The following is a 26,857-nucleotide window of genomic DNA, read 5'->3' as shown; positions in this document are numbered from 1 at the left end:
ACATTTACATTCCATCTCATTGCTGCCCAAATCCTTTAACCAAGACAACGAGCTGCCAAAATCTTAGCACATCACACATGTTATTTGTGTGTTCAGATCACGTTAGATTGGTGACTTTCTTATTGAGCCATGCACCACAAAAATGTACTGCTACTACTGTGAAGCAATTTTCCATTATAGGTAAGTGTTCCAAAGGATATAACCTTGAGGTGTGATCACACATCCGTGTTGCCAGGCAGAATTAACAGCTCTGTTCTGGAAACAATCTGAATGAGCGGCGAGTAACTGGGCAGTGATCATCAGCAGAGAGGGACACTGAGGTGAGCTTCACACTTCACAGGACCAGACTGATTTTACAGCTCATCACCGTAGAATGTTGTGAGTGACCAATCAGAGATAAGTTTTCAAAAAGGCCAGGTAATAAAAATAAATAACACATACTGGACATCTAATATAGATCTTTTAATCTGTTAGATTGAAAAGAAACACAAAGTTAATTATACTTGTTATCAGGGGTACTACTACAGCCAGTAAGAATAGGTGTATAATATCTTCTGTGTCTCTAGAAGGATTTCCATCCAGTCTGAAAAGTCAAAAAATAACCCTGATGATGTCATCTCTGCTCAGATACTAGTTTTAGAAATCTTAACAGAATGCTAAGGATAGAAACTGAAGGTGTGAGGTTTAAAAGAAATGGGCATGTAAAGGTAGGCAAGTCACATCTAATGAAGGAAGCTATTTAGTTGCATTATGGGAAGTGTAGGATCAATTATGTTTGGAGCTTGGCCCATGTTAGCAACCAAAAATCAGGATACCGTGGCCTCTGTTGCTACGATTTTGACCGTTTGAAAAAAAAAGTCTTAGGAGTCCCCTGACTTTATGAAAGTGCATACTAAATCACTGGAGTCCCCCTGTCATTTTATGTCCAAAAATGATTAGTAATGGTCATCCAATTTAGACAAAATGAGTTTATACGGTAGATGCAGCTAAAACTCCAACTTCCCTGAAATAAATCCTATCTGTGTGAAGGTTTTAAAGTTGTGTTTTTGCTGATTCACTGTTATGGTCATTGTGGAGAGTCTGTCTGTCAGTGGTGCTGTAAATATGTTTGTATATCAAACTTAGAAGAGTTTTTAATGTTTTGTTCAATCCATTTATTAAGTCCATCAATGGGGTTTGACCAAATATCAGTGTCATTGTGTGAAAAAGGGTGCTGAAGCATTGAGGATCTTCATGCTCAAGAAAACTCCACCTTTAGACTAGTAATTGTGTGTCTCCCCCGTACCCCGTTTATGGACGAAATATATGAGAGTGCAAGTAAATGCACCATGTTGAACTGAAGGACATTATGTAGAAATCCAAGCTGACACACAATTTCACACAACAGCAGTAACGCAGCAGTTCTTCCTCCCTGCAGTGGATTGTCAGACTGAGAGTTGCTGAAATGATTTTGCCAGGCCACAGTAATCAGGGGAGCCAGGCCAATGACCCACAGCCACATGGCTCACACTTTCACTTGGTCTATTTTTAACTTTTAATTCAAGAAGCACGAAAGTCATCAAAAATGCCTCTTAAATGCTGATCCAAATAAAATGCAATGTGGAAAGTAGGACAAAAATGACTACATTTTTCTTGGCTCAGGCGTTGCCATTAGTTGGCAGTTAAAAAAAATACTATTCCAGACTCTCACATCGTATTAAACAGGAGCTGACATGATTTTTAGCCAAATGGATTATCTAAGAGTGAGATTTTGGCCAGTAAGCAAGGTTATGTAACTCAGTACTGGTACTGCAATGTCTTGTCTTATTGTCCAGTCCTACCCACTCGAAAATGAGATGACACATCAAGAGGTATTCCTCATACAATAAATTAATAAATGTTAGTTTTTTACCTGAATTTAACCAGGATGGTTTTGTTAAAGACAAAAATCTCTTTCAGACTCACACTCAAATTCAGTTACTCACATTAACACAGTAAAGTTGTCTAGTACAACCACATTCTCATCTATTGGCCATTGGCACCAAAGTTTGTGTAATGAGGTAGGTAGGTCTGTCTGTGTGTCTGTGTGTCCGTCTCTGACTGTCTGTCTTCCTTTCTTTCTTTCTCCAGCCACTTTTATAATTTTGAGGCTACCACTGCAGTGACACAACAAAATCATCTACCCATTTCAAGAGCAACTGGATCTCTTATTGAGTCCTCTTAAAAGCCTAACCATCTGGGATGAGAGTATGTAACTGATTCATAATTCAAACCGTTTCAATAATGTATAGGAATTAGATGTCATTTCCTTGACACCAGTGCAGACAATTTTAATTTCAAGAATCAATCTGCAGTTGTATTTGTGAGGGCGAGTTAAACAGGGTGTCAATGGAAAGAGCATGTGTTCAGCTCCTAGCAAGACTGTGAAAGGATAGGAGGAGAGTTGTGGTCTAGACATTAGTCCTCGGTCCAGTCGCCTGAACCTGCTGTCAGCCTCATAAAACACCTCCTCAGCGGCCCGAAGTAACTACACTGCTGCCAAATATCCACACAAGATTTTTCTCAGACGACCACTGTGGTCATTAAGGTAATGAGCTGTACGCTGGTTTCCAGGCAGATACTTATGGCTGTCTACATTCACTTGTGCTTCAAAATTAGTTGACCCATAGGTGAAAAATGATAGCAATGACTAGTAAACGGTGTAAAAAGTGCACAGGTTACAGTATTGCTAGGTTGTAAAAGGATATTTAGTTTATTTTTTAAAGTAAAAAACAAGGAAACTTGAGTTTTTATCTATCTAGTGCAGGGTAATTTAGTTCTTCAGTTGGAAATTTTAAATACATGACCTCTTGTGGTCTAAATGATTTTGCTATGCTCAGAATAGAAATAGAAATAGAAAGAATAGAAAATTCTTTTGTACATTGAAAAATTCAAGAATTACTCAAATGATAATTGTTGCTAAGATGGGGGTCCTTAAATCTGCATGGCAGCTGTGACATTTATGAATCAAAGTTGATTTCCAGGATTGCAATGGGCTGCCAGGAACTCCCTAGACAGCTGCTTCTCCTACATGTTTCTTTGCAATTTACGCTATTGGTGCAATTAGCTCAGCTGTGAATCTGAGCCTGGTTTACTTCTATGGTTCGGGGGTAACATTCTTTTTTCTGTTGTTTTTCTGCTCCCCGCCATATTGATTTTAGAGCAAGGCAAAGCCAGAGGGAAATCAAGTGCCTCTATACCTCATATACCTGTAAGCTGAAGCAATAAGCACCAGAGTATTATGAATTGTGCTCAGTATAAATCACACTGTGACACATTGTATTGATTTCTCCATGAATAAGAACATTTTGGTGTCCCTGTGTGGCAGGTGGTACGTATGGACCTTGAGGCTAATAGATGTGGTTGCTTTCTATGATCCTGCAGTGGTCAGTCTTCATCATAAACCCAATAGGAACAACATGTTGTCACCACTCCACACCAGTTTAAAGACCCTGATAAAGTGCTCATTGACATCGTTATCGGCCAAGTAAATACCCTCAAGGACAGGCCAGAATCACAGGCAGGTGGTGCTTGGTAAAGAGGAACATTAAGGGCTGTTTGGCCTCTGAGCATCAATCTAATCAACAGAAAAATATCCAACGACCTTCTCAGTGCTTCAAAATGCACAATCTCAGTGCAATTCAATTTCATGCATACAGTATTAATAATCTCGCAAACACTTATGACCAGTCACGCTGCATTACAAAGTAAGTTGGGATTTTTGTTGGCCATGCTGCCTTTAGGATATGTGGGAACTGGGATTGTTCATGTGGTTAGTGTTGGGACAAAACTTTTTTTTGGGCTGCTTTCAAAGCACACGTCATCAGTCAAGGTAGACACGCAATCAATAATGCTGAATATGACATTCACATTAACACTTTTTTCACTATGACATTTCTACTTGCACAATTGTCTGAACAAAGAATTAGCCAGCTCTGAAAATGAGAAAACAAAGGCAAGAAGTAGGCCAGAGAGTCACTTCAAAAACTTCATTTACAATTGTGTTTTCCATATTAATAAAACTTTCGCCCCTCCAGGAATCTCCATAGTGATCAATCTGTTTTGACACTGAAGCTTTTCAATCAAGACTCACTTGCTGATAACTAACAGAAATAAACCTGAGAGCAGGGGGGAGGCAGATGTTGTAAACATTCAGGGCTTAGCCCAAACCTAGGGGGGTCCGGGGGCCTGCTCCCCCGGGGAGATTTTCCCCCCCAGTTGGACTCATTGAATCCGCAAGAGTCTCCGCTTTCCTATCTGACATGCCTTTTGCAATTTCAAGACTATATAAACTCTAAGATGCAGACATATTTAAACACACTATTTTAATATAGTAAATATAATATTTATATCACAGCGGATTATTGAAAAGTGGGCGTGTCTGTAAAGGGGAGACTTGTGGGTACCCATGGAACCCATTTTCATTCAGATATATTGAGGTCAGAGGTCAAGGGACCCACTTTGAAAATGACAATGCCAGTTTTTCCATTGCCAACATTGTGGTTATGTTTGGAGCATTATTTAGTCCCCTTGCCAAAAAGCTAGCTAAGGATTGATTCTTGATACCAACATACTGATCTTGCTTTAAAACTGAACCCACTACAGCCTCTAAAAGACAGTGGAGTCAGTCAAAAAGATTTAGGGCTTTTAAGGAAATATTTGGGGCTAGAGCCCCAAAAGCCATCCTCCTGTCCCGCCCCTGCCTGAGAGTGAACAGCAGGATGTGCATGGACGTGTTAAAAAGGGCAGTGAGAGGTAAAGACTCTGAGCAACAAGCATCTGCTCAGCTACAGCCACGCAGATGCTTAATAATACGGGACTGCCTGGACTGCATACTGAACACTGTGGCACAAGGCCTTTGCAACAAGGTGATTCACTGAACCTGAATTAAAACCAGGCATGTGAAGACAAAAATGCTTACTCAAATGTCTTGAAATTTGTCTGAAAGAAACAATTACATTTCCCATTTTTATAGTGAAAGAGTGAAAAAGTCCTAAAATACGCTCTGTTGCTCTGATATCCATAAATCTTGAAAGGCTAGTTTTGCAGGGCCATGCATATTTCATTTGCAACTGATGATCAGCTGATGCCGGTCCCCACCAACGCCCCAAATCGATTAACCAGCAGGTGCTGTGACTCTGTTGGATGTAGATCTTGAGCCCAAATTCTTCCTGACAGCATGCATTACCTTCTCTCCCACAGTAATACACACAAACACACACACACACACACACACACACACATAGTACACACATATTCACACACACACACACACACACATAGTGCACACATATTCACACACACACACACATATAGTACACACATATTCACACACACACACACACACACACACACACACACACACACACACACACAAACACACACACACACACACACACACACACACACACACACACACACACGTCTAAGTTCCTGTGTGTGAAGTTAGCTCAGGGACTTTTGCTCACCTCCCTCAAACTCTGTCTGACAGTTCCCCGAGTTTTCCTTCAGGCTCTCTTCCTCGTTGATGATAATGTTCTCAATGTCCTTCATGGTGAGGTGGTCGCGGAAGGCGTAAAACAGGATGTGTTTCAGCTCCTCCAGAGTGATTCTCTGCATGTCAAACTGCAGGGGAGGGAGATGGGAGGAGGAGATAGAAAAAAATAAATTTAAAAGACCACTTTCCTTTCACATAAATAAACTGTGTGTACTTCTGCAAAACGTCTGGCAGGAAAACAAATTAATTGAACAAGTACTAACTTATGTGTACTCGTGTGACATAACTCTTCCACAGTTTTTGTGTGCAAGCTTCAATAACCCAAATACAAACTCACACTGTCACCCTAAGCTGTGCAGCACAAAAAAACAGTTTTTGGCTGCCAACAACTTACATAAAAAAATTTGCATTGTTAAGCACAGAAGACAGCTCAAATGCATAAATCATCATACAAGTTCTAGTAATTCTTTACCATGCCTCCAGTACAGATGTCACTCCAATGCTTTTACTGTATTCACTAGAGTACTAGAGTGTCGCACACAGTGGATACGGTGATTAAATTGAATGTGCTGGGGTTGTAGCCTGAAAGTGATTGATTTATTGATCAGTTTGAGCGTTTACACAATTCAATCCAAAAGAAGGTACACACATATAAAGTTTGAAGGTCTTCCTGAGAAGTTTGGATACATTTATTGCCTCTAGCCTGACTTGAGGTAGACCTTGCTTGCTTTTGATCGTTGATTTCAAGCAGGAACTTTGAAGTTCCTGCTTGAAAGCGGAACTTCACAGCAGTATTAAAAAAGGGATAAAACATTCTCTGCATAAGCTACTTAAAGGCAGCAATGCTATCACGTCAAATAGAAACAAAAGGCTTCAGTGGCAGGAAATAAGTGAATGTGATACAAACCTGACTGAGAATTAATTAAATATCACAAAGTCCAGACGCAGTTGAAAGGAGTGAATTCCTCTGAATCACTCTGAAAGTTGGCATCAACACACCCTCTCATATTTACTGACTCAATTAACACAACTCCGTTTATTAGGCTACTGATAAAATGCGCTCTGCTGTACACACCAAATGACTAGTTGATTATAAACAGTCAGTATTTGCCTTCCTTGGCGGTTAATAGTATCTCTTAATGTATGTCTCTCTCTTTCCCTTGTTTAAAACTGTAGGTGTGACAGAAACCTTTTTGACAGGCATTGGTATGAGGCCAATACAAAGCAAAAAGGAATAGTCAGAATTGATGTCACATAATGTAGGATAGGGAGAGTCTCTAACTCTCTCTATCTATCCCCTTACTACCCTCAACAAAGCAGAAGAGTGACTGTGAGGTAAAAACACTGGCATTGAAGCCATTGGGTGTTTGGGTCTTTTCTGTGCTGTGCATCCAGTCTTAAGTACCTGTTAAAGTCACTGCCTTTTGCACAGTGCATCCCCCCCCGCAACCCTGTACACAATAAACTGTACAGACGATGGATGGACATGCACAACAATGACTGAGTCGGACCGGTGTAGCCTGTAAAGCTGTCCCATGGCAGAGACGTACGATGAGTTAGCATCCCTGACTATACTGGACAGTACATCATTGCTTATTAAAAACCCAAAAAATTTGCAAATAATTTTATAAAAAGGCTTTGTAATTAGGGTTCTAATTAATTAGTTTGTGTTAATTTTGAATAAATTTGTTAGTGTTAGTAGTGAGGGATAAATACCTATTCTAAGATATAGTTACAGAGTTGACTAGCTTAATTTTCCTGTTAGCATATATTTTTTTAGTTTAGTCTGAAATACAGGATACTTGTTTACTCTCTTCTCTTTATATATCACAACTTGTTGTGAAAGAATTCCGTATTCAAGTGAAGTAGTTGTGATGCTAATGAGCTGCAGCACACAGATAACAATCATCGTGTCCCCAGAGCTCAACATTCACAACCCCAACATGCATACAAACTAACATTTTCTGTGCATAATTATCCATATCCATCTAATGTCACCCATCATGTGCAGCAGCATAAAACATATGTTTACTTTTTGTTTCAGAAACAGCTGAGATGTCCCACAGACTAAAGAGCTCAGTTTGCTCAGACACCTGTCTCCCTCTGGGGAACAGAGAGAGAATGAAACACTAACCTATGCTAAACAAACAGATCCACCTGAATGTCACTTACTCTGGAAATAACACTGGAGTGTTTGAATGTGTTTACTAGACCTTCACACAACCTTGCTGCTAACGACGCCATCGCCGGCGGACATCAAGAGACTAGCTGAGCTTCATTTGCCAGGGAAAGAGGGACGAGCCAGAGGATACATTCATTCACTGAGCAGCACTCCAGTGGCAGATAAGAAAAAGCCATTTTATTTTCTCTTTTACACATCCCACCGACTTGCTCTATATTCACATTCAAGCATGGAGTGACCTTTTTGGGGGAACATGGTGAAAGAAAGAGGAGTAGAAAAGAACAATGCCTGTGGAAAAGAAGTGACTCAGACAAAAAAAGATGTTTAGTAGGACACCCTGTGTTATGTGACCTGCTGTTTTATACTGAAGCCTGTGCAAAGAGGGGAAGCCTTCAGTATTCTTCTTTGTCACACAATCCTCACAGAAGTTCAGTCTGAAGAGTAATGACATGCCTCGAGTCCAGGTGACCTTAAAGGAGAATCTGGAAAAGTTGGAAAGGGCTCATTGTGTTAAGACCTGCTGTGGTTTCAAGAGACTTGTTGTGAAACGACATGGAATCACAGGTGACGGACACTCACCTGATTGCTAAATTATGTTTTCTACAAGCTGATTTACTCATAAATGTGCACAAAAAAAGAGTTTCAACAACATCAACAAGATACAAAAGACACCAACTCTAACCTGTCTGAGATGCCATCATTAAACTCAATGTAATACGTTTTTTAATTTTTTTTTATTACTTTTGGTATTTATTCTGACTAAGAGGGAAAATACTTTGTCAAAGTTTTTTGACAGTTTAGTCTTTATAAATAAATAAATAAATATATAATTAAATAAATAAATTAAATTAAATTAAAATGTTTCTGCTGAATTTTTAATGAGATACTGCATGGCATATTACATCAGACAGACAGACAAATGTAGATGATAGAGTTGAGATGCCACCATGGCACTATGAATACTAGAAATGCTAATTGACAGATGGACTGTTTATAATCCCATGTATTTTATATGTTGTTTTCTATGCTGTACGTTAGGACTGTATTTAGTGCTGTATATCTTATGTCTGTCTGGAGACTGTGGGAGAATGCAATGCAAGATAAACCTCTATAAGAACAGATTATGGAAGTGTTATCTTAAATACAGGCTATTGACTTAAAAAATCCCCCCATGGGTATTAGCAACATTCAATAAAACTTTAATTACCATAAGAATAATCAGGCTCAATCTAAAGAGCCACATTTAGGAAGCTTTTCCCATCCTGGCAGGAACACTGTCCTTGGATTAAACCATTAACCTTTTTCAAATTTGTTCAATCGATTGCGTACCTGTTCTTCACACTGCAAAATCGATTAGGGGTTGAAGATGAGGAAGGGGAGTCACCCTAAAGTGAAAGCTCTGTACTTCTCTAAACTTGTAAATGAGGCATGTTTAGCTCCTCACACACACAGGCGGTGAGAAAATGCCAAGAGCCAGCATCCATCCATCTGCTGAGTTCAGCCTTTTGCATTACAGCCAAATTACACAGCTACAGATAATGCACTGCACACACTGTACAATCCATTTTTATGCATTTGCTAATCTAAATTTTAACACACTGGGTTGGCAGGTGTTAAGGTTTTAAAATGGCAGAGATATTAATGCATATGAAACATGCCGCAGCTGTGGACAAGCTTGTGCCAGAAGGTCAATGGATTTGATTGCAGAATAATGTAGTTTTGCCACAAACAATCAGAGCTACAGACAACAACAAGTCCCTAATAAATACACTTTGTTTAATATGCTGCCTCTTTACATCTGACACTTATTTTAGTGTCAGGGTCTAAAGTTGAATTTGGAAAAATCTCTTTGCAATTTAGTTGCTTATCACTGTTTTCGTGAGGCATCCTGACAATAACACATACAGATAACATAATCTGTAGATGTTGCTATGTGTTTAAATGGAAAGAAAACAGAACTCTGAAAGAGACAGGGATTTCCTACAAGCTTGAAAGCCAATAGAAACCAAGCAACAACTGTGTAGTTGTTGTCGCCGCTATGAGGAATTCTAAGTAATGACAACAAAACTGTTAACGCGTCCACATGATACATGCCTTCCATGATCGCACATAAGTCTCAAGGCCACCCAGGGCTAACAAAAGATCACATTTACAATACTTTAGATTTGAAAAATACCTTTATATACATACATCCATCCAACTTTGTCTGCTTATCCGGTATCGGGTCGCGGGGGCAGCAGGTCCTACAAGGGACCCCTAACTTCCCTTTCCCGAGCCCCATTAACCAGCTCCGAATGGGGGATCCCGGGACATTCCCAGGCCAGGTTAGAGATTTAATCCCTCCACCTAGTCCTGGGTCTTCCCCAGGGCCTCCTCCCAGCTGGACGTGCCTGGAACACCTTCCTAGGGAGGCGTCCAGGTAGCATCCTTGTCCGATGCCCAAACCACCTTGGCCTGCTCCTTTCAACGTGAAGGAGCAGCGGCTCAACCCCAAGCTCCTAATGGATGACTGAGCTTCTCACCCTATCTCTAAGGGAGACACCAGTCGCCCTCCTGAGGAGACCCATTTTGACTGCATGACCCAACCTTCATGACCATAGGTGAGGGTAGGAACAAAAATTGACCCGTAGATCGAGAGCTTTGCCTTCTGGGTAAGCTCTCTTTTTCTCACAACGGTGTGAAAATTGAATGTAATACAGCACCCGCTGCGCCAATTCTCCAACCAATCTTCCGCTCCATGGTCCCTCACTTCAAACAAGACCCCAAGTTATTTGAACTCCTTCACTTGGGGTAAGGACTCATTCCCTACATGAAGTAGGCACTCCATCGGTTTCCAGCTGAGGACCATGGCCTAAGATTTAGAGGTGTTGTGTTCTCATCTCAGTTGCTTCACATTTGGCTGCAAACCGAACCAGTGAGTGCTGAAGGTCCCAGGCCAATCAGCCATAAGGATCACATCATCTGCAAAGAGGCCAACCCAAAGGCCAACCCTCACCTGAAACAAGTCTGACTTACTGTCGGGAACCCAGACACAGCTCTCGCTTTGGTCATACAGAGATTGGATGGCCCTGAGAAGGGAATCCCTCGGCCCATACTCCCGCAGCACCTCCCACAGTATCTCCTGGGGGACCCGGTCATACGCCTTCTCCAGATCCACAAAACACATGTAGACCAGTTGGGCAGGCTCCAAGGCTCCCTCCAGGATCCTTGCAAGAGTGAAGAGCTAGTCCATGGTTTTATGAACAGGACTGAATCCGCATTGTTCTTCTTCAACCCAAGGTTTGACTATCGGCCAAACCCTCCTTTCCAGCACCTTGGAGTAGACTTTACCAGGGAAGCTGAGAAGTGTGATACCCCTGTAATTGGCACACACTCTTTGGTCCCCCCTTCTGAACAGGGGAACCAGGGGAGCAACTTCAACCAGCAAAATTGGTGACAATCCCCCATCATCCGCCATCACTGCCTCTGACATAGAGGGCGTATTAGTTGGATTTAGGAGTTCCTCAAGGTATTCCTTCAACTGCCCTATTACTTCCTCATTTGCGGTTAACAGCGTCCCATCCTTACTGTACACAGCTCGGATGGTTACCCCCATCCCGCTCCTGAGGTGGCGAATAGAAGCCTCTAGGTGTCGACAGAAAATCCTTCTCCTTGTCTTCTCCGAATTTCTCCCAAACCCGCTGCTTTGCTTCTTTCAACTGCCTCTGGAGTCCTCTGGGATAACATATCCCAGAAAGCCCCAAGCTCCAGACAGCAGCCCTCAGGTTCATATGGGGCACACAAACCTCTTCACCACAATAAGGTGATGGTTCCTGGAGAGGCCTAGATATACAATGATGTCTTAAATATTGCACCATCTTGTCAGGCGATGAAAATAATGTGTGGTAGGAAAACTAAAGAAAGCATTGCAACCAAGCTGATTTTGTCATCCAGAAGATGATGACAGTTCTCTTTCCTCCAAACAAAATTGCAACATCTTTCACTCCAGGGAGTTTTAGCTGTTACTAGTTACAATTTCAACATTTCTTTTATATTTTGTGCAGACCTTGCATCACCATCCAATCAGAAGTGAGGAAAGTTCAATCAACATGTTGAATGTACATGAACTGAATGGGAGGTTCTACCCATCATCACCAACAGTGAAATTTAACAAGCTGAGGTTTTGACAGCTAAGCACTAACCCCATCAGCTGCTGTATGAAAGATAAGTCATAAAATCATGACTCGCCATAACTTGATTCCATCTAACAATCACTGAGCTATCACTTTTCAAGAGATCCCTTTTGCAAACCTTTCTACTGCTTATGGCTGGTAATGTTTATTGCCGGGACATTTATTATTTACAAAGTATAGCCTTCTGCATTATTCACAGTATCGGAATCAGCTCCAGAGTTTTCCCATGATGACACTTCTCTGTCTCAAAAATATACATGTTCGCTGACTCTTACATTCTTCTCTTAGCTTTTTGCTCGCCCTACAGTTCCTACATTTAATGTCTGTATATTTGAACACTGTGTAGCATGTTGTCAACTGTTAAGCTTCATCTGTGACTATGTTATCACAATGACGCTGAATAGGTTGTTAAAGGTGCTATAAGCAGTGTTGGGTGACATTACTTCTTGTTTACGTTCAAAGTATTTTCAAACAAAACAAGACTAGCTTGCCCCTCCCTCCTCTTCATCCCGTCCCCTCCCCCTCACTTCTGTGCTTCTGTGCACTAACCCCCCAAACCCCCACCCCCAAATCCTTCTTGTCGATTATTGGCTGGAATGCTGGAACACTGTTGGTGTATGCTTCGTGGTGCAGATGGGAACAGTTTATTTTTGTTGCCCTTTCTAGACCCTGGGGTGTCACAAAGACCGCGTTTCTTTTACAGTGTGTTCTGGGGACATGCAGCTAGTGGATAGTGAGGAGATGCTGTATGTGACAATAAATGTTGTAGCCTAAAAACACATGTGACATTGCTTACAGCACTATCTGTATCAATGTCCCCAAAACATGCACATTTACTATTGTGTTTATTATTTTTTTGACCGTTACTTTGTAACACCATTATTATCCTGAATATGTAACTAACATATTAAGTAACTCAGTAAATCAACAAAAACATATTAACAAGGGTGCAGCAACTGACAATTACATGACTGCACATGTTCACTGTAAATGGTCAACTGTATTGTCATGCCTTTCATGCCACAGGTGAATAGGCCAGACTACGCATAATATATTAATCATGCAAACCGTTTTTCCTTGTTAAAATGAATGTTCAAATGAACATTTTAGCAGTCGCTGCAAATGAAAATGAAAATGAAAAAAAAAAAAACACCAAGCCTTCAGGAGAAATGTACTATATGTCTCCATTACCACTGTGTCACAGTGCTGTCAAAGGGTAGAAGATTAATTGAGAAAAAAGAAAACATAACAAGCGCCACAAGAGTCACAACTGCTGGAAAATGAATCAAGGCTCATATCTCAAACCAGTCCAGTGTTGAAATTGACAGAGGCATTGCCCATATGACGCATTGATGAAAATTAATCTCTACTTCGATTTACAGCATTCCACTCAGACCCCGAAGAAAAAACAGCCAGACCTCTCTATCAAGGTCTTTAACGCACTGTGATCAACAAATCCAATTTATCATGCAGGGAAACACAACTACATCTGCAGTAGTTCTGTGGCTTCTTGAGACAGAAACAGACAACAGAAAATGGACAAAAGAGGCTCAGATAAATTCTCACATCAGGTGATTAGTCTTTGAATACTAGGGAGATCTATTACAATCATAGTACAGAAGACAGTGCTCTGTCTTTAAGAGGTGCACTCACTTTTACAATCACTTTATATTTCTATTTGCTGCAAGCACAATTACATAATGCCAGTTCCACAAGCAAATCAAAAAGATAACACATTTAAGGTGGCTTTACTTTGATGTAATTTAAGGAAAGCATGAAATGAAGGCAAACTACCTAATGCCACTGTGCATGCTATCAATTGCCAATTACTGTTAGTATGCTTAATCAAGGAGAAATTACTCCCATTAACCTCTGGAGTGGAGCAGGCTAGAGCTGCCTGAGGCTCACGGCCCTCATTCGCAGGGTTCAGTGGATCTATATGCCCTGCCTCATGTAACTCATTGCCTTTACTGAAGAAGAACGAAGAATAGAGAGGCAAGAGAGATGGGGAAAAGACGAAGTCGAGGTGGCAAGAGAGACACAGAGGGCTGAAGAGGTGGAGGGGAAAGTTGGAGACCAAATTAATTCTGAACATATTTTTACTTGGAGGTTTCATAATTCGACTGCAACACCATCCAAACCTGAAAAGTATTCAGTGCAGGCTTAAATTGAGCCCAAAGGGTAGCAGCAGCTTCTGTAAACAAGACGCAGCCTGAAAAAAACAAAGATATCCCATATTTGTCATCCTAAAGTGTTCAAAACTTCTGTTTCCAATTTGCCCAAAGCCTAATTAAGTCCAACTCAAGAGCACCAGATCTTAAACTGTCCAGACACAACACTAGAGTGAGATGAACAGGAAAGACCTTGGACTTTACTCATTTGGCCATTTGTTTCTTTTCTTTCTGAGCAAACGCCTAAAGAAAAACAACATTTAACCTGAGAGGCAGGGGGAGTCAGAAAGATGCATCAACCCACCTGGTTACTCTTAAAAATCATCTTTACAGAAATGTCATTATGTGCTGTGTTTTAGTATGTCAAGCACTGCATCACCGAGGACTCAAAGACTGTACTTTGTACTTAAGCCAGGGTAAATGGTACTTCATGCAGTGAAGACCATAGAAAAAACTCCATTTCAAAAAATGCTTACTAAAACATTAATCTAAATAGGATTCAACACTGTGATTACTTAGTAGATATAAATGAAGAAGCTCTCCGATAGAAATCCCAGCATGTCAGTGTAATGTGTCAGAGGCATTTGGATAGATTGACACATATATCTTTAAGATTCTGGGCACTCTAGAGCACTAATGATCCTCAGTGTATGCGTGCAAGCGTGTGTGTTTTAAGTTAAGCGAAAATGTAGTAATGTGTTGCTGACACTTCTCAGAGCTGTGACTTGCATTAGAAAGAGCTGTAATGATGAATCACTGAGGTAGCCAGGCTGTCTGGCATGTAATTAAAGCTACATGAAACATAAGGAGGAGGGTCGGGACAAAAATGTCACATACTTTACTCAGGGGAAAGAAAGTATCTTCTAAATCATACAGAAATACTTGATAAGATATACAGAGCAGGCAAAAGGAAGAGACAAAACCGATGAGCATTCACTTCTCAGGAGGTCTGAGGTTTGTACTGCTGATATTTCTCTACGAGCCGCAGAAGTTCAAACAGCTTTGTCCATGTTTCCTCTGCGCTGGAAGAAAGAGACCTATCAGCGTAACTCAACACACAAGACTGATTGGTACAGCTCAGCACTCTCATCACACACTGACCGCATTTACATTCACACTGTATTCTGGATAATAGCTCAAGGTTGCTTAAGGTTTTAATCGGGTTAAGCCTCTTACTGTGCACTGTATATATTCTGCTTCATTTGCATCTATTTATCCACAAATGCAGAGTTACTCCTGCAGCCAAAGGTGACATTCCTCACGCAGTAACCTGTCAGTGGGCAATCAACGCTAGCATGTAACAATTTAACTTAATTTAAGAGGTGATGTTTCCTCAATGTCAGCGGGTCCAGAAGCTAGGGAATGTTATCAAATGCAATGCATATATTGGCATACTATATGTTAACATAAAGTAACTCACTTAAACTGTCGTATGTTAATGGTAGCTACAGCTGTGTACAAGTCAGACAGCTTCAATCACTTATAAAGGCTATAACACATGTTCTGTACAATTTATACATGTTTTCATTTTACATTGTAACAAAGACAATTCTAAACTGTTACCTAAACGATATGCATAAAATAATTACATGATATTAACATACAAAGAAAGCAGCTTTCCACTTTACCTTTAAGTTTCATGACAAATCTTTTGATTTTTCAATCAAGATGCCTACAAGGTAAGCAACAACAACACCTCACTTTGTTACTGACCAGCAACGCCAAGTCTGATCCAAGGTCTGTTGTGGTTTTAGTATATATCTAGCCTGGACATTTCATATAGTTTTTGCTTTGCTATTCCACATAGCATCAAAGTATGGGAGAAAAACATGCTCTGGTTTATTGACATTTCTAAACCAATCACAAAGTGCTGGACCGAGCAACGGTGCCTCTGCAAAATAGTCTTGGTAAGGAACTTGTTTGGCGGAACGTTGAAAAGTTGTTTTAGTCCTGCAACAGAAAACTCAGATAGGACAGACAGTCTAGCTAGCTGTCTGGATTTACCCTGCAGAGATCTGAGGAGCCGTTAACCATAGTCCTCTGAAATCTACTGGAGTTTAGAATACCAACACAAAGAAAGTGGAAGGTAACAGACATCTGGCCGAAAAGAAGGACCTCCGGCAGAATTCCAGCGGTGTAGATGCAATCCCGGAAATGGACCGCCGTGGATTGATAGGCTACCTTGTATATAACCAAGCATTAAAGTGGTGTAGATAGGTGGGGTGAAATCAGAAACTAGTCCACTCTGTTTTTTAAAAGGGATAAACCTTTAATCAATGTATAAAGAATACTGCCTGTGCATCACAAAAAATAAAACAAAGGACTGAAACCTGCTCCTCAGAAATACTTATGATGCAAATAAAACTAGCATAACAACATTTTAAAGATACATGTACCCTATAAAACAAAACTGGAATTTAAAAAACACTGTATATCCCGTACACCTTGATCTAGACAAAATATAGCACTGTACAACACATCTGGAGGTCAGGAAAACACAGTTTAGTCTCAGGGGAAGAAAGGAGATGTAAGAGAAGACTGTCAACGAATCAAAATAATGCCTTTTTCTGGCATTATAGCACTGTAACGCTTGGCGCAATGGAGACAAATGGGAGTCATTTTCATTTTGATAACCCTCCGTTATTCACCCCCAAAACTCTGAGCTGGAACCCGAGGATGAGCACATTAGAGGGATGATAGTTAAAGTAAATCAGGCTGTTTGAAGGAGGGTGATTGAAGGGAAGGGAGGACGCGTGCATGTGTGTGGGTGTTGATTAACGTCTGTAATGTCACGTCTCTGTGCCACCTGCATTGCCATTCAAGGCCATGCCTGGCAAAAGGAATATGATTTTTCACCCTTCTCTGCTTTCCCAGCAGGCATGTGAGCGCCCTTACAGTGTGTTTACATACTGCATGGTGGCCGTGAATCCATCAGACACCCAGCAGCTACATGTCAGAGAAGTACTGCCTTTTCTTTATAAACTTGCCTGGAGCAGGAATACTTTTCATTTGAGTTACAGGAATTTAGTATTTCAGTTTGGGGAACTTCAATTTTGCCTACTTAGGTGTGACCAATGAGGGTGAAAAAGGTGATAATGGTGGGCATTTAATCAAAAGTGTCATTGGGTATAAAAATAGGCATATCCAAATAAAATACTGTCTGATTTTTTGCAAATGCAAGCTTCTCCTGCAACAGAAAGTCATGTGGTTACGACACAATAGTTTTTTCTATTTTTACAAAAACGTCTGCCACAGTGGCATAACGTGAGCTAATAGGTAATAGAGCCTTTTACACATTTTCAGGTTTCTTTAGAAAAAAAATTGGCAGATAGCGTTTGTAAACGCTTTAGATGTAAAGTTATTCACTGTCAAAGCGATGTTAAAATGAATGGCAGTCAATGGAATACTAACGGCAGGTGATGCCTTGTTAGCATAAAAATGATGCCATAAGAGCTACGCATAGCGAAGAGAGGCTTTACCCCTTGGTGATTACCTGCATGGCTCGCAATTCTGCTGTAAAATAGTACATTTAAAGTGAGAATTTAAAAAATAAAATTTGCATTTTAAAGGTTATGTGAATTGATATTTTCATTGCCTCCATAATGTTGGAATATTGATCAGTTAATCAATATATCAATCCAGATAAATGTTTCGTTACACCTACTGCTGACTCGTCATTTTTAACCACACCACTGTCACTTTATTACTTATTTTAAATATACTTATTTTTCCCATTTACCCCAACATACTTCTGTCTTTGTGCTGCTGCAAAACCTGAATTTTCCCTCTGGGGATTAATGAAGGTGTATCTTCTCAACTTTCTTTACATTTTGAGTAAATCTGGTTTCAAAGACCACTTTTGTTTAGAATTTAATTTTTCTCTTTTAGTATAAGCTAGACCAAGGAAAAATGCATAATCAAAATAGCAACCTGCTCTCACTCCTAACTCGTATCCGGTCGCTTTGGCAGTGGCTGTCTGCGTCACATATGACGCAAAAAGCACCCTTCAACGTGTGTATGGAACGCACTGGGCAGAGCAGCAGCTCTTCAGAGCTTTGAGATGACGTAGTACTAAGAGCAACAACGATAATGAGTAGTATGAAAGCCCAAAATTCCACGTAGGGAGGTTGGTGGGCGTTTAGATATGATGCTAAGGGAGACTTCTAGCCTCAGTAACAACGCCAAAGGGATCTGACCAAGCATCCATATTTTTACGCGATGGGAGTGAGAATGTGTTGAAATAGAACAAAAAATGTCTTTGAAAAATGAAGAAAATGATCTTTAATTCACGAGACATACAATCATTATACAATCATCCAACATATTAGATTTATTCATAGGAATGCAGGCATTAAATTACCTAGATTGCATACATTTTATCTGTACGCCTTAAAAACAGTCAAAGCACAGAGGGAATTACAGAGTGCATGACTTTTACTCTCTTCTCTTGGCCTAACTCCGGAGGGGCCAACACAAACATCAGACAAATCTCACCTTTCTCTAGAAAATTCATTGTGGTCCATGTATTATTCATCATGGAAGAGTTGTTTCAAAGTCATCACCTATTCAAAATTGTGCCCTGGCACAAAGGACAGAAAAAAAGGAAGATTAATCGATTTCATTTAGGATGAAAGTCTACGTTTATAAAGCCTCAACAAGGAGGAGGGATAATATTCATAGAGCCATGTTCAGCTAAAAGTAAGGAGGTGGGATCAAGAAGTTTATCAGTAAATCAGTCCATGAAAACCTGCAGTGTCGGAAGACCTACTGAACTTTAGTACATTTACATTTCAAAAATGTCATCTGACTTTCTTGAAAGCCAGCAATGTCTTTGCGGTTGTCGTGTTTTTTCCCCGCAACATATTCACATTGCAGTAGAGAGCTTGACAGGGATTGGAAAAATTGCCAAAACTGCCAATAAATTAATTTAAATTCATTCGAATGATGAGGTTTTCACCTGACAGTAATAAGAGGCAAACAGAATTTCACACTCCAAGCTTATATACTCATTGTGAGCTGAGAGTAGTGAATATCTGCTCACACGTAGGGTTCCACACACTACCTGTGTGTACTTCTTACTCTTGACATCTACTCTCCGAAACACACTACAACTCTGAGAACACACTCCAAACTCTCTGACCCTTTTTTTCTCTCATTAGCTTGAAAAGAAGGGTAGTGTTTTTTGAGAAACATTCAGTGAGTTTTTTTGCTGTAGGGATTGTTTTAATTGCACTTGGTTAACACATCCAGAAACCTTGTGACACATCCTGTTAAAACCTGCCAAGCTGGGTTCCAGTATCTTAAGCACTTAAAACAGCATAATTATTGCAAAAACTAGGATGCATTCCTAGCTCATTGCCGTTCTGTGTATTTAATGAACAAAGGAACTCTGATTTGCATGTACTATGATTTTAAAGCGACAATAATAAACATGCGTCTCACATCTAGACGTTAGAGCATGTTATAGTGTTTTACTATGTGTGTCATGTCTAAAAACCTAGTCTATATCCTTGTGGTTCTACTTCCAGGATTGCTCCGTCCAGAATTCACTCATTTAGGCCGGATCACCGTTGCCTTGGGCTTCCTTTGTGTTGGCATTCTAAACTCCGGTCGATATATGAGGACTATGGTTAACCTTTTCTGAGATCTCTGCAGGGTAAATCCAGACATGAAGCTAGACTATTCAAGCCTATTTTGCAGCAGCACCGCTGCTTTTCTCCGGTGGTTAGCACCGCCCAAGACGATTGTAATTGGTTTAAAGAAATGCCAATAAACCGGAGTACATTTTCGTCCCATCCCCGAATACTATGTGGAGTAGCCAGACCCTCTCGCACCGCACTTTGGAGGAGGGTCTGGCAAAGCAAAACTACTAAAAGCCTAACCAAGGACTGCAAATTAGCATGCGGCTAAAAGTCCTACATACTGTAAATGGCACTGTGTACAGTTCACCCTCTTTTTTGTTAATCACTACACACAGGCCAGAAATACACACAAACACAAACACGCTCCTACCTATTCATGCACAAATGGAGAGATGTCCGAGTGACTGGGCTGCCAGTGCTGGACCAGCACCCTGAGCGGATGGGGGTTATGGTGCCTTGCTCAAGAGCACCTGGCAGTGCCCAGGAGGAGAAGTGACATCTTTCCAGCTACCAATTCATTATCTTAAAATGACCCAATCTTAAAAGAATCTCTGAGAAGCAAAACAGACCACAAAGGAACAAATCAAATCAATAATTTAACCGAGTAGGTTTATGTTTTGATTGAAAGAATTTTTGTTCCAGCAAAAAATGTGACATTAACAATACAACTCTGTTGTCGCATGAGGAAATTCAGTTTCAATAAATATTCCTCCTGAGGGCTGCAATAACACATCTTATTCAGAGTGGGTGTACAGTAAGAAAGCACACAGAATGATTACAGTGCAAACAGCTTTAAAATAATCTCACTCATGCTGTTTTGTCAGAAAGGTTCGCAACCCCTCAGTCATTCCTCCTGGCTGTCAGTTTACCTGTGGGTAACATGATTGGTAGGCAAACTCAACAACAAACACATTAGTCTTTGCTAAGTTTACTTTGGAAAAATTGGAAAATTATTAAAGGGGAAGTGCACCTATTTTACACATGAGAGTATGTTTACAGGTCTTAGGGAGTATTACTGTTTATGCAAAAAAAAGGTTGTTGTGAAGCACTTGAAGTAATGTTGGTTGGAGCTGTTTTGGGGCGAAAACTACAAGTTCGAAAAGCAAATAATATTGGGGTGTGGAGGTAGAAAGAAGTGAGTTTACCAGACCTCTGTGGCCCGCTCCTTCTCTCTGCTTGAAGCCTGCGTCTCCAGGCTACATTAGCCGCTGTTAGCTTAACAGAAACATTAATCTTCAAACTGTCCAGGGGCAAGTTGCATTGTGGGTAATGGAGGAACTAGGTTTTGCAAAAAACAGCAGCTCAGCTCTTGCTGCATGTTGATTCTGACAATGTTATATGTAGTGCTGCAGGAGAAAAATATGCAATAGGCGATAACGGAGTTGTATATCACGATCAAGATATTACCTGCTATAAAGAAACAGTTATTAAAGTTTAGTCAGTTCTGCTGCTTTTAGTATTCTTCTAAAATACAAAGTTTTTTAAATTTGAAACATACAAAAGGAAATCATTCTCAACATTCTTTTATTGAACAAATTGAACATTAAATGACTATAAAAAACACTAAAAAAGAATGACATTAATAATATATAATATAAAAATGCAGTTTTCTGCTGATATTTTCTCTATCTTTTACTAACACAAACATTCTCTGATTGTCTTTCGCGATATGTTGCAGCCCTTTCACGATATGTTTATTGGGCCAGTTGATATTGAAATGATGATTAAAAAAATATATATTGTGCAGCCCTAGTTATATGCTAAATTGGTGGAAAACTATTTTAAGAACATGTGTTCAACTAGAGCAATCAGTAAGCCCACTTTGATACTAAAGATGAACATCTTAACATGCACTGGAACAACTTTGTACCGACCACTTACACAGGGCAATGACAGGGATGTAACAGTCCCAGTGAAAAAGCTCACAGTCATGGACAATAAGTGTCTGCCAGCCCCCCATCCTGTTAGTGTTGTCCATCCTCTAGCTGCTAGGACAGGAACTGCACAAATGGACTTCTCTTCAATAGCACCATTTATTTTTGAAGTATTACGGTTCTATGTTAAAATTGTAACTAAAATAAATAAAATAATGTAAAATAAATGAAAATGTAAAATAAATTAACAAATGTTGACAATAACAAAAATACAATAGCAAGAGCATAAAAAACTAAATACATCATCCCCAGGCTTCATGAAACTGCGCCCCATGCTTTCACCGACAATGCTAATGTTTTGGAGGGATCTCAACCCACTGTGTTGCCACAACCCGCCCGGCTTTGCTTCTGATAGCCTTTTAACATTAGTTAGAGCTGCGTTTCTCTCATAGGAAAGATAGGTGAAATCAATTGACTCGAAACCACATGCAAGTTCCCAAATTCTTTTCTTTTTCTTTTTCGCACGACCGCAAGCCGGAGATCCAGCATGGTGCCGGAATTCTGAATACGGAAAAGCCCTGCATTCACCAATACCTTCCTCATTTTTCTCTCAAATATGTTCTTAAGAAAGTCCCTAAGAAAAGTCTATGTCTGAATCTTGACGTGTTCTTAAACAGCAGAATTGCAGACAGGTGTGTTCTTAGAATGATGAATCCCAATGTCTTCTTCAATTGAAACTTGAAGTGACTTGAATTTAAACCTATTTAGCATGGGTAGACACTGTTAATTCCCATAAACGGGCATGAGCTGGCAGGCCTGTATCTCGTGCACACTTGGAGAAATGTCCAAAAGACTTGGGAAACACGGTGGAGGCCTTGACTACAAAAGAAAGAACAACTTTAGTAATTCTGAAATGGAGAAACTGCCTCTTTAGTAGCATCAACCATTTATACTATGACGCAAATACAACCGATGCATAGAATGCAGTTCCTCATGCAGTTAACACTGTATTCGGAGAAGGGCGCCGAACCGAAATGAAATGGTTTGATCTGAAATCTGAGGAAATATTTTTAATTCCAAAACACAAAATACTCTTGGCGTATAAATAGCGTGATCAATCACTTATTATTGGATGGCAGGGTTCCCTGTTAACACAACTGAAGGCAAAAGCAAGGCAAGTTTTTTATATAGGCCAAGCACAATTCATACACAATGGCAATTTGATGTGTATAACAATTGAGCAGTAGTGTGTATTTCTTAAAACAAACAAAACAATGATGAAAATAATTGGTTACAAAATGGAGAGAAATGTTAAATTAGAGCAGACAAAAAACGGTATAGCTACTACATGTCAGCTCTAAATTGTGAGTAACATACTCTTGAGTGTGCGTAGATTCTGTTCTTACCTAAGAACAAATCCCAAATAAGAAAACATTGGTTAAGGCCAGAGTCTTTGTGAAAACTGAGTAAGTGGGGTTTAAGAACATCTGTTTGGTGAATGAGGCCCATTAATTATGTGCTTATAATAAGCAGCTTATCATGAAGGTTAAGATTTCGAAAAGTGGCCACCAAAACAAAATCTTACCACTGGGAAAAAAGTCTTATAAACATGAGAGAACACTTTGCAGTATGTATGTATATCCAAGGCCCTTCATTCAAGCTAAATGTCTTGTTGGTGTATTGGATTGTGTTTGACTGAAGCTGCTATCATTTGAAAAACTGGCATCTCTACAGTAGCTCTTCTGTAATGGATTCAGAGTATGAAATGATGGAATTAGAAAGAGGCCCTTTGGTTCTCATGGACTAAAACCAAAACATAAACTTTGTTAAAGATAGCTGTAGATGTCTTCCTCATGGACATAAACTGACAACTTGAAGTTTCCAAACCACCAGTCGATAATACTGCTGAGCGGGTACCAACCTCTTAGGTGAGCCACACACACACACACACACACACACACACACACACACACACACACACACACACACACACACACACACACACACACACACACACACACACACACACACACACACACACACACACACACACACAAGCCCATTTTTCAAACCATTACACCAGTGCAAATTGTGCAGTGCTCAAAAAACTTTAAACTTTAAAATCAGTGTGTACGTCCATGTGATGTCAAAGGTATAACTTCTTGTGTATCACAAACTCTGTTGATGTGATTTTAAGAATTTACATATTTACAAGATATGAATTTCTGGTTTATGCTGTCAACAGTTTTTAATATTTCAGGATTTGTCAACATTTGGTTTAGGTTATATTCTTCACTGTCTCATGTTACTAGATGTTACAATGATAACCCGGACCACGATGGAATATTACATGTTAGCACAACAGCCGGTCTTTCCAACTGCATGGTTAACACCAACGGCTAACAAATAAAGCTAAAGTTACACACAATCCATCAGGTGTATCTAACTGCGGATCTGATCGTAGCCCAAAATACACATCAATACTTTAAACTTCATGTACAATTCAAGAGCATTGACTTGCATTTAAGGAGGAAAGTATGTACTGAAGATATTATTCTTTAAACTGCTGACTAACACAAATGTTGCATAGGTTTTAAAAAGGATTTTACACAAACAAAATCATGGGATAACTGGTATGAGGAAAAATTTAACTAAACTGTAAAAGCTGACTCAGGCATAAGGATGAAGACGGTCATGAATTATGGATTTTATGGACAGGAAATTCTTGAAGATAAACTGGGAGACTATAATATCCAGGTTGGGGTGGAAATACAAGACCATTTCACAATAACCATTTCCATTCAACAAAAACCATAACCATTTCACAATAAACGTGTGAAAGAAGCCAAAACCCATAACTGAAGGAATCTGAGGCCATCTAAACAGTCATTCCCTGTCAAAACTGATAGTATACCTACGAAATGTTGCCAACATTTAGATTAAAAGCTCTAAAAAGAGATGATTAACTACAACAACTGTTAGTCATCTGTAATCATCTATTAAATTATTATTATTAATATTCATATTATTATGTATCCTTTATTAGTCCCACAATGGGAAATTACAATTTACACTCTGTTGTTATTACACACACACCACACACAGATCTGAAGCACACAGACATGCTCAGTGCCTATACATGCAATAATGGAGAGATGTCAGAGTGGGGGGGCTGCCCATTAAAAGGCTCCCCGAGTAGTTGGGGGTTCTGTGCCTTGCTGATACTGATAGCCCTGATGCTTAAATGATGTAATAAAACTTTACTTCTGTTCAGCTATGGTGAGCAGTGATCGCTTTCTTAATTTTACTGAATATTTACATCGATGGAACACAAGACAAATTATGCTTAACCTCAGCTTTTTGTGCCTTAACAACTCTGCCGAGTCCCAATGGACCGAGGGTAGAAGAGAAAAGATGAAGGAAAACTTGATTCAGGTAACAATTTAGGACCTAAAGATTGTGCTTTTCCCCCCAGCCTGATCTTGTCTAACTTTTCTCTATCCACATTACCCAAGAAATACTCATTATCCATCCATCTTCATCCATTTATCCAGGGTGGGGTCGCGGTGCAGCAGCTCCAGCAGACGACCCTAAACTTCCCTTTATCATTAATGATTCATCAAATATCACGTTGTCCCTGATTCATTCCTGATTAATTCCTCACTCATTCCTTAGTAACTATCCACATTTATTTGTAGCACATTAGTGTTACCGTATGTACTGATGATATTCCCCATCACCCACTGATTGCATATCTTAAGACAAATTAAGAAAAAATACCATCAGCCTCTCTGGGTGGATTTAAAATAAAAATGAAAATGTGACTGGTGCAGGGCAGTGTTTCACAGCATAGTGCAGTGCATTAAATACGAATCCAGTATTGATTTTTGAAACAATGTGTTCCAGACCACCTTCATCAAAATGTTTTTTTTTTTTGGACACAACCCATGGCATACAAATGACATTCGGCTGAGAGAATCCAGGAAAGAAAACAATAATATAATGGTTTTGTATTTTTGTAACTAAAAGAGATCAAATAAATATAGACTCAAATGTTATAAACAGTGTACCTAAAATATAAATATAGATTGTTCCATTGCAGTCGGAAAATCTGGCGGATTTCACTCTTTTTGGCCAGATGTCCGTCACCTTCTGCTTTTTTTGTGTTGGCTTTTTATCCTCAGGTGGATTTCTGAGGACTATGGTTAACTGCTCCTCAGATCTCTGCAGGGTAGATCCAGACAGCTAGCTAGACTATCTGTCCAATCTGAGCTTTCTGTTGCAAGACTAAAACAACCTCTGAAGATACACATGTTCCACCAAAACAAGTTCCTTCCTGGGGCTATTTTGCATCTGCACCATGGATTTTCCCGGTGCTTAGCGCCGCCCATGACGATTGTGATTGGTTTAAAGAAATGCCAACAAACCAAAGCACATTTTTCTCCCAACCCAGAATGCTGTGTGGACTAGCCAGACCCTCCGCCGCAGCGCTGTTGAGGAAGGTCTGGCAAAGCGAGACTAATCTAGAAAAATAACCAACATCCCCATAATGATCTTGAGCTGACCAAGATGGCACATACCGTGTTTGACAGGCTATGATGATTTATGGCTTTTGACAAGTACTGGCTTACCGAATTTCCACAGTTCTGAATAATGAAAGCACTTCTGCATTTCCTCCTGTCTCATTCAGAGCAGCTGTGTGCCTCACTGTCTTCGGGTCACTTGGCATAAATCAACATGTCAACAGTGAGTCACAATCCTGCTCAGGGATTCATTAGTACAACGTAAGTGACAATGACCTGTGATTAAAAGCATGGAGGAGCCTTGATCTCCTAAAATGTTTATTCCACACACCTTCAATATTTATCACACACACACACACACACACACACACACACAAACACACAAACACACAAACACACAAACACACACACACACACACACACACACACACACACACACACACACACGAAGCAAGGACTTGCATGTGAAGTATTACCTATCCAGACTGAAAAAATGGCCTTGAAACATAATAAAACAAATGACAGAAGTTACCTCATGCAATGATAATAAATTAAGTTAGATCTATATAATAGATGCCTACGTACTAAAGAAAAAAATGTGCCTTGTCTTTATGAAAGTGGCGTGCTTATTATTTATGAAGCGTTCTCTTGCCACTGAAGAAAAGCAAAACAGAGGAAAATAAAATGTTTGCAGTTGTTCAATTACAAGCGCATAATTATCCAGACGGGATAATTAGATACATTAACAAACTGTTCAGATCAAGTGAAGATACGAGTG

At 39.9% G+C, this 26,857-nt stretch overlaps 1 protein-coding gene across 2 annotated transcripts in view; it reads right to left on the bottom strand.

Annotated features, from left to right (window-relative positions):
* Nucleotides 1-26,857, bottom strand: part of caln1 (calneuron 1) — a 60,827-nt gene that overhangs the window by 1,679 nt on the left and 32,291 nt on the right. For both annotated transcript variants that reach the window (XM_034867451.1, XM_034867450.1), the window contains exon 5: nt 5,487-5,643. In XM_034867451.1, the coding sequence (XP_034723342.1) occupies nt 5,487-5,643 (157 nt within the window). The remainder of the gene's footprint in view (nt 1-5,486; nt 5,644-26,857) is intronic.

The sequence above is a fragment of the Etheostoma cragini genome, chromosome 3, assembly GCF_013103735.1.
Source record: "Etheostoma cragini isolate CJK2018 chromosome 3, CSU_Ecrag_1.0, whole genome shotgun sequence".
In the NCBI taxonomy this organism is placed as follows: domain Eukaryota; kingdom Metazoa; phylum Chordata; class Actinopteri; order Perciformes; family Percidae; genus Etheostoma; species Etheostoma cragini.
This window is presented reverse-complemented; position numbering and strand designations above follow the sequence as displayed.